Genomic DNA, 15302 nt, shown 5'->3' with positions numbered 1-15302 from the left:
CGCTGTATTAAAATGATGACACACATTCAGTTACACAAACTGAAAGGATGGTTTAATGATGTGGGAGAGTTCAGAACACTTACATGGTTGCAGTCAGCAGCAATCTCTGTTTCCTGGAGAGAAATAAGAGAGAAGACAGTCAAACTATGAGCATAACCATAAAGAATATCATTTGCAGCCGCTGCTGCTTTTTCAAAGTTGTTGCTAGCGATATTCATAACATTGAAAGGATGCATTTATTTTTGTGTCTTAAATGATCACTGCCCAGCATTTTTCCTTCTCTTTATACTTATTTATATTTTCACAGACCCCTGCAGTGGAGTTGCGGCAGACCCCCAGTTAAATAACCCTGTTGTTTAATTTCATCCCTAGAATTCAGTCAATTTATCATGATATGGATTTGTGTCTATATTGCCCGGCTCTACTAACCCACACTGTTTTATGGATAGGATCGATGAGCAGCCAGGGAACTCTGTGCATCCATACTGACACCTAGGCTACATCATAAAAATACCATATTCCCCCCTTTACCAATGCACCCAGAGCTTCTCTGTGCCGCCTAATTCCAATCTACAAAAAAGTCTGTCACATTAGGACTAAGGACATAAATCTTGGGGAAAAGTCACTAAGCAAAGCTATGGTCAGTGTCGTGTGGGACCAACAGGCAAAAAATCTCAATTAAAGATGCACTGCTGAACTTTTGTATAATTTCAGCCAGTAGCTTAGAAAGTAGAGTTCACGAGCCAAAAGTGGTCTCTGAAAATTGCCTACTACGTCACAGACGGGTTGGTTGTTTAGCAACAAATGGGGCAAAACAAACGGTGTTGGCTTAGATTGTTGACCGCATGTAAAATATATTTCGTTCCCAATGTTTATTGGATACTACATAAATCAATTTGCACATCTCAAATACATTGTTTCTGTTGTTGGTCATCTAGCTAGCAACTTTTAGCCATATTTGCATAGACGCGACCTCAGTCAAAACACCTCAAACAAGACATGTTATGAAGAACACGACCACCTAAAACAAGCCACATACGTTTCCCCACATAGCTTCTTGTCAATGTTTCTAGATATCTGGCCATTAAGAATCTCAACGCACTGCCTTCTGCCCCATTGAAGCGTGTGCATTTAGAGGTTTGTTGTTTTTAACGTCTATTGAAACAGTTTTGTTACTAGCTAGTTACCTTTTGGGTTTGGATCCTGCAAAGCGGTTGGCATCAGTTGCTGGGATCGCTACCATCTAGCCAGTGATCCTGCCGACCAAGGCCGGGTCTAAACAGCTGTTTGACGTAGCAGCTAGACTAGCTGCCTCTCAAGCTAGCAGGGTTGAGAGCTTGAACGCAGCCCGTGACACAGTTAGCCATTGTGGCTGGGACTGCGGATTGTCCCAGACTTTTGTTGATGTTTACGATCTTCCCTCCAACCTGCCCTGTCTAGAACTGCGAGGAATAACAGCCTGACCTATGTTGTTACCATGATAAAAGTCCAAAACCAGCGGGAGTACAGTTGAGGACAGTGCTGTCTCTATCACAGGTGAAGGATTTTAAACAAACACAAAGTTCTACAAGCAGTTGGTACAACAAGAAAATAGCTTCAAGTGTTTTGTCCAAATACTGGTGGAGTCAACTAATAAAAGAATGGGTGACCTGACCAGAGAGGTCCAGGACCTGAAGAACAGTTTGCAGTTCTCCTAGGGTCAGCTCGATGAGTTTAAACAGGAGAACGGCAAGATGACAGCACTAAGTAATCAAGGCGGAATAACATGGTTGTGGATAGAATTGCAGAGACCTGGACAGAGTCTGAAGAGAAAGTGAGGGAAATACTCAGAGATACGGAAGATGGAGCAGAGGAAGATTGTGGTGGAGCACGCCCACAGGACTGGAAAATCCACCACTGGCTCAGGTGACAGGCCCAGGCCAATAGTGGTCAAGTTACTGGTAGCAAGGTCAAGGTTGCTGTTCTGGAAAGAGCCAAGAACTTGAGAGGAACGTATATCTTCCTCAATGAGAACTATCCTGAAGCGGTGTGCCAGAAGAAGAAAGAACTTATCCCAGCCATGAAAGCTGCCAGAGTGTGTGGGCACATTGTTTACATACGCTATGCAGTGTTTCCTCAGCGTTCATGTAAGTGTGGCGCTGTGCCACGGCAGAATCATTGCCGCCACACAAAAAGAAACAACCTATTTCTACCAAGCATAGTTTCAATAAAGTTTTGGAAAGCACATTTGTTGGTTAGCTCCCAGCATACTCATGCAGGGTAATAAAGACATGATTTGGCACTGTGCTCAGTTGTTTGTTTCACCAAAAGGTAGCTGTCTCGTTACCTAAATTACATGACATGTGTGTTCTTACATTGTTTACCTAGTTAGCTACATGTCTTAAGCTAAAGTGTACTGTTAGCTTGCTAGCTAACATTAGCTGGCTGGCTCCCTAGCTGATATTATTCGAATCCCAGAGGCGTATGCTTTTCTAGTTAGGAGCCTAATGTTAGCTAGCTAACATTGAACATGGTTGGTTAGCTCCCAGCATTTTCAAGCAGGTTAGTAACGACATGATTTGGCACTGTGTTCGTTGTTGTTTAACTAGCTAACGTTAGCTGGCTGGCTCGTTATCTAACATTACGTGATGTGTGTGTGTTCTTACACATTGTTTACACAGCTAGGTTAATTGTTTACCTAGCCAGCTACATGTCTTAAGCTAAAGTGCACAACACCCATTGAATAAGGCTGGTGTCAGTAGATGTCAAAGCGTACTGAAATTCTTGCCAGCAGGGCTGGTTAGGCTGTTTTCATGTTATCCATAGGTAAACAAATCATCGGCCAGTGGGTCAAGTGTGCGCTCTGAATGCTCAGAGAGCGAAACGAGATAGGTGGGGCTAAAACTTAAGAGGGTTTGAACGATGATGAATGGGTGTAGACAAATTAGAGCTCTTCACTAGATACCAAAATATTCAAAGGCCATTCTCTCAAAAGTGAGTTTTACAAGTTTATCAAGTTTCAAAGAATAACTACTTTCCCATTGTTCCTCAACTGTAGTGTATGATATACCATTTTGTAGCTCTGAGGTCTCTACATTTATCCAATGTAAAAAACACAATTTCAAATTTTGCTCCATAGGACCAAATCCAGGAAGTGAGTCACATATTGTTTTGGGGCGTGGGGCCTAGGATTGAGCCTTGGGGTACTGCCTTGGTGACAGGCAGTGGCTGAGACTAGGGATGCACGATATATTGGTAAACATATCAGAATTGGCCTATATTAGCTAAAAATACCAACATCTGCATCGGCCCGATGTCTAGTTGTGTAAAACCGACGTTAAAGCTGACGTGCATACATACACATAACGTAGGTAGATGACGTAATGACGCCAACAACGCCAAGATAGTGGAATTCATTGCCCTTGACAATCAACCGTTTTCTGTCGTGGATAATGTTGGCTTTCGCCGACTGGTCGAGCACCTCGAGCCCCGGTACACACCACCAAGTAGATGCTATTTTTCAGATGGTGCCCTACCGAAGTTACACAGTATAGTTGAAACGCACATCCATGAGCTACTTGCTATGGGCGTCGCTGCTATTAGCTTCACAACTGACATTTGGAACAGCGATGTCAGCCCCATGAGCATGCTGAATCTGACAGCACCATGGGTCGACAAAGATTTTGTACTGATGAAAGCCTTATTGCATGCTCAAGAATGTGCTGGTTCTCATATCGCTGCTGCCATTTCAATGGCATTTGAGAACATGAACACACACCTAGCTCCATTCGAACAACTGACTCGAGAAAAAAGCTCATCAACTGTGTCTGCAGCAGATGTGATACCCTCGGTCATGGCATTGAAATGCCTGCTCAACAAAACTGCAGACACAGACCATGGGGTTAAAACTTGCAAACATGCTCTACAAGAGGCTGTGAAAAAGCGATTCGGTGGCATTCTCTCTGAGCCTCTTTACTGTGTCGCAGCCATGCTCGATGCTAGGTACAAGGACCGCTACGTTGATGCAGAATGGAAACAAGGTTTACGTGAAATGTTACAGACACAGCTGGACAAGACAGAAACGGACTCTGTGACAGTGGGCACCGAGAAAGAAAGAAAGAAAGAAAGAAAGACAGACAGACAGACAGACAGACGGACAGACGGACGGACAGACGGACAGACGGACAGACGGACAGACGGACAGACGGACAGACGGACAGACGGACGGACGGAGTTGAAACTTACTGCTTGCCATGTATGATGAAATCCTGGTTGAGAATTAAACAACTGAACAAATGAACAACGAAACAGCACAGCAAGTAAGCAAGAGCCAACAAAATAACTTTTTGCTCAGTGTGTTTCAACAATTTAACTGTACTAGAATGCTTTAAAAGGGCATCATTTTTTATAAATCGGTATCTTTTTTTTTTGGCAAGGAAAATATCAGATACCGGTATCGGCAAGTAGCCTAGATGTCAGAGCGTTGTAGAATAATAAAGAAGTCATTAAAACTGTGAAATGACACATATGGAATCATGTAGTAACCAAAAAAAGTGTCAAACAAACCAAAATATATATTATATTTGAGATTCCTCAAATAGCCACCCTTTGTACAAAGCTGTCATTAAGGCACACTTGGCATTCTCTCAACCAGCTTCATGAGGTAGTCCTAATGTAAGAAATAACACCTGGAATGCAGGTGAAATAGTCACCTGGAATGCATTTCAATTAACAGGTGTGCCTAGTTACTTTGTGGAATTTCTTTCCTTCTTAATGCGTTTGAGTCAATCAGTTGTGTTGTGACAAGGTTGGGGGGATATATACAGAAGATAGCCCTATTTAAAAGACCAAGTCCATAAGGCAAGAACAGCTCAAATAAGCAAAGAGAAACGACAGCCCATCATTACTTTAAGACATGAAGGGCAGTCAATCCAGAACATATCAAGACCTTTGAAAGTTTCTTCAAGTGCAGTCGAAAACCATCAAGCGCTATGATGAAATTGTCTCTCATGAGGACTGCCACAGGAATGGAAGACCCAGAGTTAGCTCTGCTGCAGAGGATAAGTTCATTAGAGTTACCAGCACAAATAAATGCTTCAGAGTTCAAGTAACAGACACATCATCTGTTCAGAGGAGACTGTGAATCAGGCCTTCATGGTTGAATTGCTGCAAAGAAACCACTACTAAAGGACACCAATAAGAAGAAGGAACTTGCTTGGGCCAAGAAACATGTGCAGTGGACATTAGACCGGCGGAAATGTTTTATTTGGTCTGATGAATCCAAATGAGATTTTTGGTTCCAACTGCCATGTCTTTGTGAGACGCAGAGTAGGTGAACGGATGATCTCCCCATGTGTATTTCCCACCGTAAAGCATGGAGGAGTTGTGATGGTGACACTGTCAGATGTATTTAAAATTCAAGGCACACTTAACCAGCATGGCTACCACAGCATTCATCCCATCTGGTTTGCGCTTAGTGGGACTATACTTTGTTTTTCAACAGGATAATGACCCAACACACCTCTAGGCGGTGTAAGGTTTATTTGACCAAGAAAGAGAGTGATGGAGTGCTGCATCAGATGACCTGGCTTCCACAATCACCTGACCTCAACCCAATTGAGATGGTTTGGGATGAGTTGGACAGCAGAGTGAAGGAAAAGCAGCCAACAAGAGCTCAGAATATGTGGGAACTCCTTCAAGACTGTTGGAAAATAATTCTAGGGTGAAGCTGGTTGAGAGAATGCCAAGAGTGTGCAAAGCTGTCATCAAGGCAAAGGGTGGCTACTTTGAAGAATCTCAAATATATTTAGATTTGTTTAACACTTTTTTGGTTACTACATGATTCCATATCTGTTTTTTCATAGTTTGTCTTCACTATTATTCTACAATGTAGATATTTTTTTTTAAATAAGGAAAAACCATTGAATAAGTAGGTGTCACCAAACTTTTGACTGGTACTATAAACATTTATCTGTTACTGCACGACTTAAACGATCTCAGTCAACCAACAGCTTAACGACCAAACAATCACCCAGTCGACTAATTGGAGTTAGCCCTAATCTGGGGACAAGAATTTATATTCTAATCGGACAGCATCAAATGTTCTAAAACACCAGCCAGAGAGGCTTGTAGGAAGTCAAAACAATAAGATTGTGACTTCATGGAAAGCCGTTTTTACATATCAAAATTATAATATATATCAATAATTATCTATATCAATAATTCTCCCAAAAATTATATAGATAATTGACATTTCCATACGTACTAGGAAGCTAAGTGTGATGGAAAAAGTGCCTTTAAACCACTAATTGAAAGTAAGGGGATATCGGTGAACAAATGCCAAGGGCAAGTCCACAACAGCGGTGCCAGTGCAATGAGTGGTGATATCACAGACCGAGAGCCTAACGCTTCTTAAGTAGTTCATTATAAGTTTTAGTTTAGAAAACAGTTACAGGGATGGTAAAAACAGCTTGATTGCCGTAACAACATGAGGGAAACTGGGCAGAAGGGAGGGGTGCTTCAAATACAGCAGTTCTGCAATGTCTTTAATTGAGCCTCTCATTCTCCTTAATTGCCAGCTTCAACATGTTACAGAAGGAGATTAGCTGTATAGGAAGCTCTGGGTACAGATCGTCTTGATAGTAGATAATACATTTGCAGATGCAAACAGACTGTCTATCATCTTTAGCAGAAAACAGACCTTGAACAAAAAAAAAGTGGTTAGTTATTTAGTTCATACTATTGCAACGCAGTTTGAGTTGTGTGTTCGCAGTCCCTTCACTCTGGTATACTGGCATGCACCATTCAAGACTACGTTTAAATTGTGTGCAGCGCAATGGACATATAATGCACAATGTCTCAGGAAAGGCTCTCCGGCTTGGCAAATCAGTATAGAAAACAAAATCGTGTCACAGAAAGAAAGAGAAAAGAGAGAGAGAAGCAGCAATGAGGACTTCAGAAGACCAGGCGAGTCTCAAGTTTGAATTTATCCTCAAGCAGACTTACTCCCCCTCATTGTTAGGTTACATGAACAAGTTTATAAATAGCAGCTAAATACAGTATATAGCTTACACACTGAGTGTACAAAAACATGAAGAACGCTTGCTCTTTCCATGACAGACTGGCCAGGTGACTCCAAGTGAATGCCATGATCCCTTAATCCTGTCCCTTGTTAAATCCACTTCAATCAATGTAGATGAAGGGGAGGAGACAGGATAAAGGATTGTTAAGCCTTGAGACAATTGAGACATGGATTGTGTGAGAGCCCTTCAGAGGGTGAATGGGCAAGACAAAAGACAAGTGAACAGGGTATGGCAGTCCATCAAATCTTACTGAAATGCATCAATTCGTTCCCCTAATCAAGCTGAATCACACCCAATAGTTTCAAAATAAAAACGTATGGTTAATGTATCGTATCTGAGCACAAGTATCTAGATGCGTATCGAATCTTTCATGAAAGGAGAGATGCACAAATATGAGAATAATATAACTAGTGACCATCAACCCACACGACCTTGAATGTCACAAATAGAACACTGGAAATCATGTGTATTACAGAAAGGGAAAGTACATAAGTACGCTAAATTATGCGACTCATTCTAAACTGAATATGAACTTCAAATGTTGTGATCTTAGTTCTCTATTACATGGGCAGGGCTAAGCTGACCTTTGTTACAAGGTGCACGTACACCGAGTATACATAACATTAAAAACATTAAGAACCTGCTCTTTCCATGACAGACTGACCAGGTGAACCGTGGTGAAAGCTATGATCCCGTATTGATGTCACTTGTTAAATCCGCTCCAATCGGTGTAGATGAAGGGGAGGAGACAGGTTAAAGAAGGATTTCTAAGCCTTGAACAGGTTACATAAAGACTGAGCCTTGAGACATGGATTGTGTGTGTGCCATTCGGGTTGAGAATGGTCCAGACAAAAGATTTAGGTGCCTTTGAACGGGGTATGGTAGTAGGTGCCAGGTGCACCGGTTTGAGTCATGAACTGCAATGCTGCTGGGTTTCTCACGCTCAAGTTTCCCGTGTGTATCAAGAATGGTCCAACCAAAGGACATCCAGCCAACTTGACAACTGTGGGAAGCATGAGTCAACGTGGAACAGCTACCCTGTGGAACGCAGGATATAAATCGGCTAACATATCGGATTGGCCAATATTAGATAAAAATGCCAACATTGGTATCGGCCCGATGTCTAGTTTAATGCCCATATTAAATTCCGATGTCAAAGCTACCGTGCATACCTACATAGCGTAGTTACATAACGTAATGACGCCACGTAAAATGTTGCGCTACACGTACAACACAGCATTCCTAACCTCGCCCACAATGTCTGCTGTGTGGATCCAGCAGGCATTTGAAAGAGTAAGACAATTTCAGCGAGACAACTCAAAAGGTGAAATCCATTAAAGCCAGGATAATCAAATTCATTCCCCTTCACAATCAACCATTCTCTGTCATGGGTCATGTTGGCTTTCGCCGACTGGTTGAGCACCGGAACACACTACCAAGTGCACTATTTTTCTGATGTTACCCTACCGGAGTTACACAGTAATAGCGTCACTGATATTAGCTTCACGACATCCATAGTATGGAACGCTGTTTGGGTCTTTGCATGTCAGGAAGATACAGCAGCCTGTCAAAGCTGTACAAATAAGTCTGCAAACAAGCAAACACCGGACACGAATGATGTATTTACAATACCGCGTCGGTAATAAAGCATAACTTCTGTGGTAGCTAGCTTTAGCTTGGTACCTAGCTAGCACTAACGCAAACAGTCTGAAAACAATGATCAGTAGAAACTGCAGTCATTTTCATTATTCTTAGCAAATCATTTAGGAATCCTTGTGAGTAAGAATTAGCTATATTGGCCACTTGTTGTCCACCTATTGAAATTAAACTTCAGTTTATGAAAACAATAGCTAGCCAGCTACTTAACCCTGTTGCCCAAAGCTAATGTTATAAGCAGCCAGCTAGCTTCATCTGGCTAGTGAGGCTCGACGGGACCAGGTTATGTGCTGTGAAGCTAGCCACAATAAGGATTAGGCACAATCGTGGAATTTGCCTTCAAAAAAAAAGAATGTCATTGACAGTGATGCAAATGAATACAAATAGTAGAATTATGCCATACTTTGATTTTGAAGGCTAACCCCAAAGTCTACTATTGTGGCTAATCCTTCTTGTGGCTAGCTTCACATAGATGGGTCTGACCACCATTAATAAAATAAGAACTGTCTTATAAATCAGGGTTATTTTAGATGATGACACCTAGCTATATAGTTAGCTGAGAACTAACTATAGCTACAGAAACAGATGTTGTTTTGCTATGTTTATGGGGAAGAAACATTGTTTGCATCCATGAGCTAGCTAGCTTTTTTTATGACCAGCACTGTAGGTGCGAGAGACAACTTTACCAGCATCATAGCACACGTATCGATGAATCGTTGCGACATATGAAATATGAGTGATAGTGTAATCAATTTTTTATTTTATTTCACCTTTATTTAACCAGGTAGGCAAGTTGAGAACAAGTTCTCATTTACAATTGCGACCTGGCCAAGATAAAGCAAAGCAGTTCGACACATACAACGACACAGAGTTACACATGGAGTAAAACAAACATACAGTCAATAATGCAGTATAAACAAGTCTATATACGATGTGAGCAAATGAGGTGAGATAAGGGAGGTAAAGGCAAAAAAAGGCCATGGTGGCAAAGTAAATACAATATAGCAAGTAAAACACTGGAATGGTAGATTTGCAATGGAAGAATGTGCAAAGTAGAAATACAAATAATGGGGTGCAAAGGAGCAAAATAAATAAATAAAATACAGTAGGGAAAGAGGTAGTTGTTTGGGCTAAATTATAGGTGGGCTATGTACAGGTGCAGTAATCTGTGAGCTGCTCTGACAGTTGGTGCTTAAAGCTAGTGAGGGAGATAAGTGTTTCCAGTTTCAGAGATTTTTGTAGTTCGTTCCAGTCATTGGCAGCAGAGAACTGGAAGGAGAGGCGGCCAAAGAAAGAATTGGTTTTGGGGGTGACTAGAGAGATATACCTGCTGGAGCGTGTGCTACAGGTGGGAGATGCTATGGTGACCAGCGAGCTGAGATAAGGGGGACTTTACCTAGCAGGGTCTTGTAGATGACATGGAGCCAGTGGGTTTGGCGACGAGTATGAAGCGAAGGCCAGCCAACGAGAGCGTACAGGTCGCAATGGTGGGTAGTATATGGGGCTTTGGTGACAAAACGGATTGCACTGTGATAGACTGAATCCAATTTGTTGAGTAGGGTATTGGAGGCTATTTTGTAAATGACATCGCCAAAGTCGAGGATTGGTAGGATGGGCAGTTTTACAAGGGTATGTTTGGCAGCATGAGTGAAGGATGCTTTGTTGCGAAATATGAAGCCAATTCTAGATTTAACTTTAGATTGGAGATGTTTGATATGGGTCTGGAAGGAGAGTTTACAGTCTAACCAGACACCTAAGTATTTGTAGGTGTCCACATATTCTAAGTCAGAGTCGTCCAGAGTAGTGATGTTGGACTGGCGGGTAGGTGCAGTTAGCGATCGGTTGAAGAACATGCATTTAGTTTTACTTGTATTTAAGAGCAATTGGGGGCCACGGAAGGAGAGTTGTATGGCATTGAAGCTTGCCTGGAGGGTTGTTAACACAGTGTCCAAAGAAGGGCCAGAAGTATACAGAATGGTGTCGTCTGCGTAGAGGTGGATCAGAGACTCCCCAGCAGCAAGAGCGACCTCATTGATGTATACAGAGAAGAGAGTCGGTCCAAGAATTGAACCCTGTGGCACCCCCATAGAGACTGCCAGAGGTCCGGACAGCAGACCCTCCGATTTGACACACTGAACTCTATCAGAGAAGTAGTTGGTGAACCAGGCGAGGCAATCGTTTGAGAAACCAAGGCTGTCGAGTCTGCCGATGAGGATGTGGTGATTGACAGAGTCGAAAGCCTTGGCCAGATCAATGTGTAATAGCTACGTAAAAAAAATATGAACGTGTTAAATTATGTGACGTGCCGTCATATTCAGGTCCTGATTGGTCAAACAGTGTTATTTGACACGTCAAACAGTGTTATTTGACACGCAAAGACCCAAAGGGCGTTCCATATAAATCCTGGTTGAGAATGAAACGACTGAAAAATGAACAACGAAACAGCACAGCAAGTAAGTGAAGGAAATAGGTTTTGATTGTTTTACTGGTAATGGGGACATTCGTAAATTCCAACAAATTACTTTTTGGTCAGTGTGGTGTGTGTAACATATATTTAACTAGGCAAGTCAGTTAAGAACTAATTCTTATTTACAATGACAGCCCGGACGACGCTGGGCCAATTGTGCGCCCAGCACACACAAAGTATGTGGACAACCCTTTAAATTTGTGGATTAGGCTATTTCAGCCACACCCGTTGCTGACAGGTGTATAAAATCGAGCACACAGCCATGCAATCTCCATAGACAAACATTTGCAGTAGAATTACCTTACTGAAGAGCTCAGTGACTTTCACCGTGGCACCGTGATAGGATGCCACCTTTCCAACAAGTCAAATATCTGCCCTGCTAGCGCTGCCCCGGTCAAACTAAGTGCTGTTATTGTGAAGTGGAAACGTCTAGGAGCAACAACGGCTCAGCCGCGAAGTGGTAGGCCACACAAGCTCACAGAACGGAACCGCCAAGTGCTGAAGCATGTAAAAATTGTCCGTCCTCGGTTACAACACGCACTACTGAGTTCTAAACTGCATCTGGAAAAAACGTCAGCATAAGAATTGTTCGTCGGGAGCTTAATGAAATGGGTTTCCATGGCCAAGCAGCTGCACACAAGCCTAAGATCACCATGCGCAATGCCAAACGTTGGGTGGAGTGGTGTAAAGCTTGCGGGCATTGGACACTGGAACAGTGGAATGGCATTCTCTGGAGTGATGAATCCCACTTCATCTTGCAGTCCAACTGACAAATCTGGGTTTGGCAGATGCCAGGAGAACGCTACCTGCTTGAATGCTTAGTGCCAACTGTAAAGTTTGGTGGAGGAGGAAAAATGGTCTGGACCTGTTTTTCCATTGTCCGGGCTAGGCCCCTTCGTTCCAGTGAAGGGAAATCTTAATGCTACAGCATACAATGACATTCTAGATGATTGATTCTGTGCTTCCAACTTTGTGGCACCAGTTTGGGGTAGGCCCTTTCCTGTTTCAGCATGGCAATGCCCCCGTGCACAAAGCGAGGTCCATACAAAAATATTTGTCGAGATCGGTGTGGAAGAACTTGACTGGCCTGCACGGAGCACTGACCTCAACCCCATCGAACATCTTTGGGATGAATTTGAACGCCCATTGCGATCCAGGCCTAATCACTCAAAAACAGTGCCCGACCTCAGTGCTGTTGTGGCTGAATGGAACCAATTCCGGCAGCAATATTCCAACATCTAGTGGAAAGCATTCACAGAAGAGGCTGTTATGTCAGCAGGGGGGACAACTCTATATTAATGCCTATAATTTTGGATTGAGTTGTTCAACGAGCAGATGTCCACATACATTTGGTCAGGTAGTGTAAGTTGAAAAATGTAGGAGCACAAGTAAAATTATTTTAGGTAAAAAGCATTTTTTTGTAGTAATGGTGCAAGCATGACGATCATGAATCTGCGCTCAGTGTATTCTCCATGGCACTCAGGGGCCACGGTAGAGTGAAGTAATCATTTCAACAATTATCTGGACGATTTTTTTCTATGTGCATTGGTGGAGCTGAAGTAAAATTCCAGGTTCACAGCAAAATATTTAGGTGCATACCAGTAAGTGAGTAAAATGTTTGCACTGCAGAGCCCTGTGTCTGGAAGAGGAAGATGCTTCTTGTCATCATCTTTAAACAATTTGAAACAATGAAAGCAGTGCACGCCTTCACAGGTGCCCATTTAGAGCTTCTGTGAATTTGAGAATGGACCAGTTTATTAAGGTTTCATCAAGCTGAGAGGAAAATATCTGTCCACTTAATTCACACTCAAAGAAGAGCCATGGGCTGAGAGCCAAGGTAGCAGAACCAGAATTAACCTCACTCTGCACAAAACTATAGTGTGAAATGAAAACAACACATTTCCTACAGTGATTAAGGCTAGACGTCAACGTTTAGGCCTATTTGCTGTAAACAAAACGTCAGTTGTCCAAATGAATGAAAAGCCATTTAATTAAAAGGACCAATAATATCATTTGGGGATTTTTCTTTAAAAACAAAACTATAAGCTTACAATGCATGTTTAGCCCTATTGAGACTATAAATAGCCATGAAACTCTTCAACCTGAGAGACATTGCCAAAATGCCTCAAATTCCCCCAGAAAAGCTTTTTCAACAACACAGAACTCAAGAGGACCTTCAAAACTCAGAACTAAACAATCCAAGCCATGAGTCCTGAAAGTAAAGTCATACTGCCATGGCCTCCTCCCTACTCTGTGAATTGACCAAGTAAACAAAATCACAACTACCATGGAGGCTGGCAGTGAGCAGCAGCCTGGAGACAGGGAAATTGCTGTGTGCCTCTAAAACTACCCACACCAAAAGAGCTGAGCCAAGACCACTGACAGAGCCTCCTCAATGAAAACAGGCCACTGAAATCTGGTGAAAATAAATGAATTAATAATTATGAGCATTTTACAATGAAGAGACCAACCACTGGTCATTAACAGAGAACAAGATCCTTACCTAACCAAATCAGCACCAACCCCTGTTCTAAACTACAATAGACACTAATGCTGTAGATATACTCTAGTCTAGAGTCTAACAATCAAGGAAAACAAACCAAAAATTGGATTACTCTCAGACCACTGCTGGTACTAGCCCCTTGAGCTAACAGGACCATTGCCTTGAGACTCAGGCTGCAAACACCTGATTAGGATAGACTGGCCACTCACCACATATTACTGTAGTGATTGACTTTCGCTTTCCCAAGCCTAACCATAACCATTGGCTGGAAGCTTTTAAAAAAAGGTAACTGAATCTACACTTAAGATCTAACAATCTCCTCCTATCCTTACTCTGAACAGGACATTGCTGGAAATGTTGGCGAAATGTACATATAGGACGACAGATGTGTTAGACCAGGAATGGACATGACTCACAACATATCATTAGAAGATCAAGCTAGCCATTGCTAGTTTAACAAAGGTCAACATAGTTAGCTTGGCACATCTGTAGGTATTAACGTTACAGTAGCTGCCTAGCGAGTTAGCTAAACTTGTGACTTTAATAAACGTTACCACGGTCCTAAATGGCTGGGGGGAAAAAGTGGCACTATTTCAGTGGCTATACTTGTCGAATGATGAAGCTCTTAATGCACATTGAATAATCAATTGCAATCACTTATATATCCTATTTTTGCAACACAACCAGCGAGATAGTAAATGCTCGCTAAGTAGCCAACTAATAGCTAGCATCGGCTAGTAGTTAGCTAGCTAACGTTAACTGGATAACGTTATATGCTAGCTTGAGTAAAGCCAAGCCAAGCCAAGGCACACCCAAGTTTTGGTCGGGCCACAATATCGCCCACAATCCAACATACCTCTTTCCTATCCTGGAGGCACTCAAGCACAGCCAGGTTATTGTTCCAGGAATGTTTCGGACAAAGCCTTGTCAAGTCCTCCCGACAAGCCCCCTCTTCGGCCAGCTTCCAGCCGCTAGTGCGTCTACGAAGTGGCAGGGCCGCGAGTACTGGAGCTCCGTTTACAGCAGCCGGTACTCCGCCTGGATTTTGAGCCGGGATAACAACACTAACTGGAGGCTTGGCGACTCCATTGATCTGATATTTATCCTCTCGAATGGGATGCACATACAAAAGGATAGACATCAAAAGCAGGAGACGAGGAACACGTCTACAAGCCGCCATCTTCGGATAACTAGCTAGCTAGGATTGCTAGCTGCAAATTACGACTACAGTGATGGGACGTTTTCTTGCATACGTCTGCGTGTGCGTTGTTGGCAATCTCAGTCATAGATCTACATTTTCTAGAGTGAAATTCGAATTGCGGAAACAGATACGGTCCGCTTCGTTACTGTTTCTCTGTAATAACTTCAAAGTCAATGGATCACCATCAATCAGCATTTTACTTGCAATTAACGAACACAGTTGAATATAGTTCGGAATCTAAACCACTAATACATTTTCATTAGCCAACTATGAGATAATCTAGTACTGTTGTTTCTATTATCCGACTCCTGTCAGTTATTTTGTTTTTGACAAACCCCTGTACTGTTACGGATATTTTGCCTATGAAAATAAACTGATTGATTACTGACCTCTAAAATATAGTTCTAGACAGAA

General features: G+C 42.4%; 1 protein-coding gene across 2 annotated transcripts in view; it reads right to left on the bottom strand.

Moving 5' to 3' along the window:
- Window positions 1–14955, bottom strand: part of LOC109867406 (Golgi apparatus protein 1) — a 55704-nt gene extending 40749 nt beyond the window's left edge. Inside the window, exons 1-2 of one of the 2 annotated variants that reach the window (XM_031801362.1) lie at window positions 14544–14955; window positions 84–113 (exon numbers count right to left, since the gene is read on the bottom strand). In XM_031801362.1, coding sequence (XP_031657222.1) covers window positions 84–113; window positions 14544–14867 — 354 coding nt within the window. In that variant the 5' untranslated portion in view covers window positions 14868–14955. The remainder of the gene's footprint in view (window positions 1–83; window positions 114–14543) is intronic. The other variant, XM_020456552.2, reaches the window with a different exon arrangement.
- Window positions 14956–15302: the final 347 nt, after the last annotated feature.

This window comes from Oncorhynchus kisutch, linkage group LG22 (assembly GCF_002021735.2).
Source record: "Oncorhynchus kisutch isolate 150728-3 linkage group LG22, Okis_V2, whole genome shotgun sequence".
NCBI classification, from domain to species: domain Eukaryota; kingdom Metazoa; phylum Chordata; class Actinopteri; order Salmoniformes; family Salmonidae; genus Oncorhynchus; species Oncorhynchus kisutch.
The sequence above is the reverse complement of the archived record's forward strand: the minus strand, read 5'-3'. Positions and strand labels throughout refer to the sequence as shown.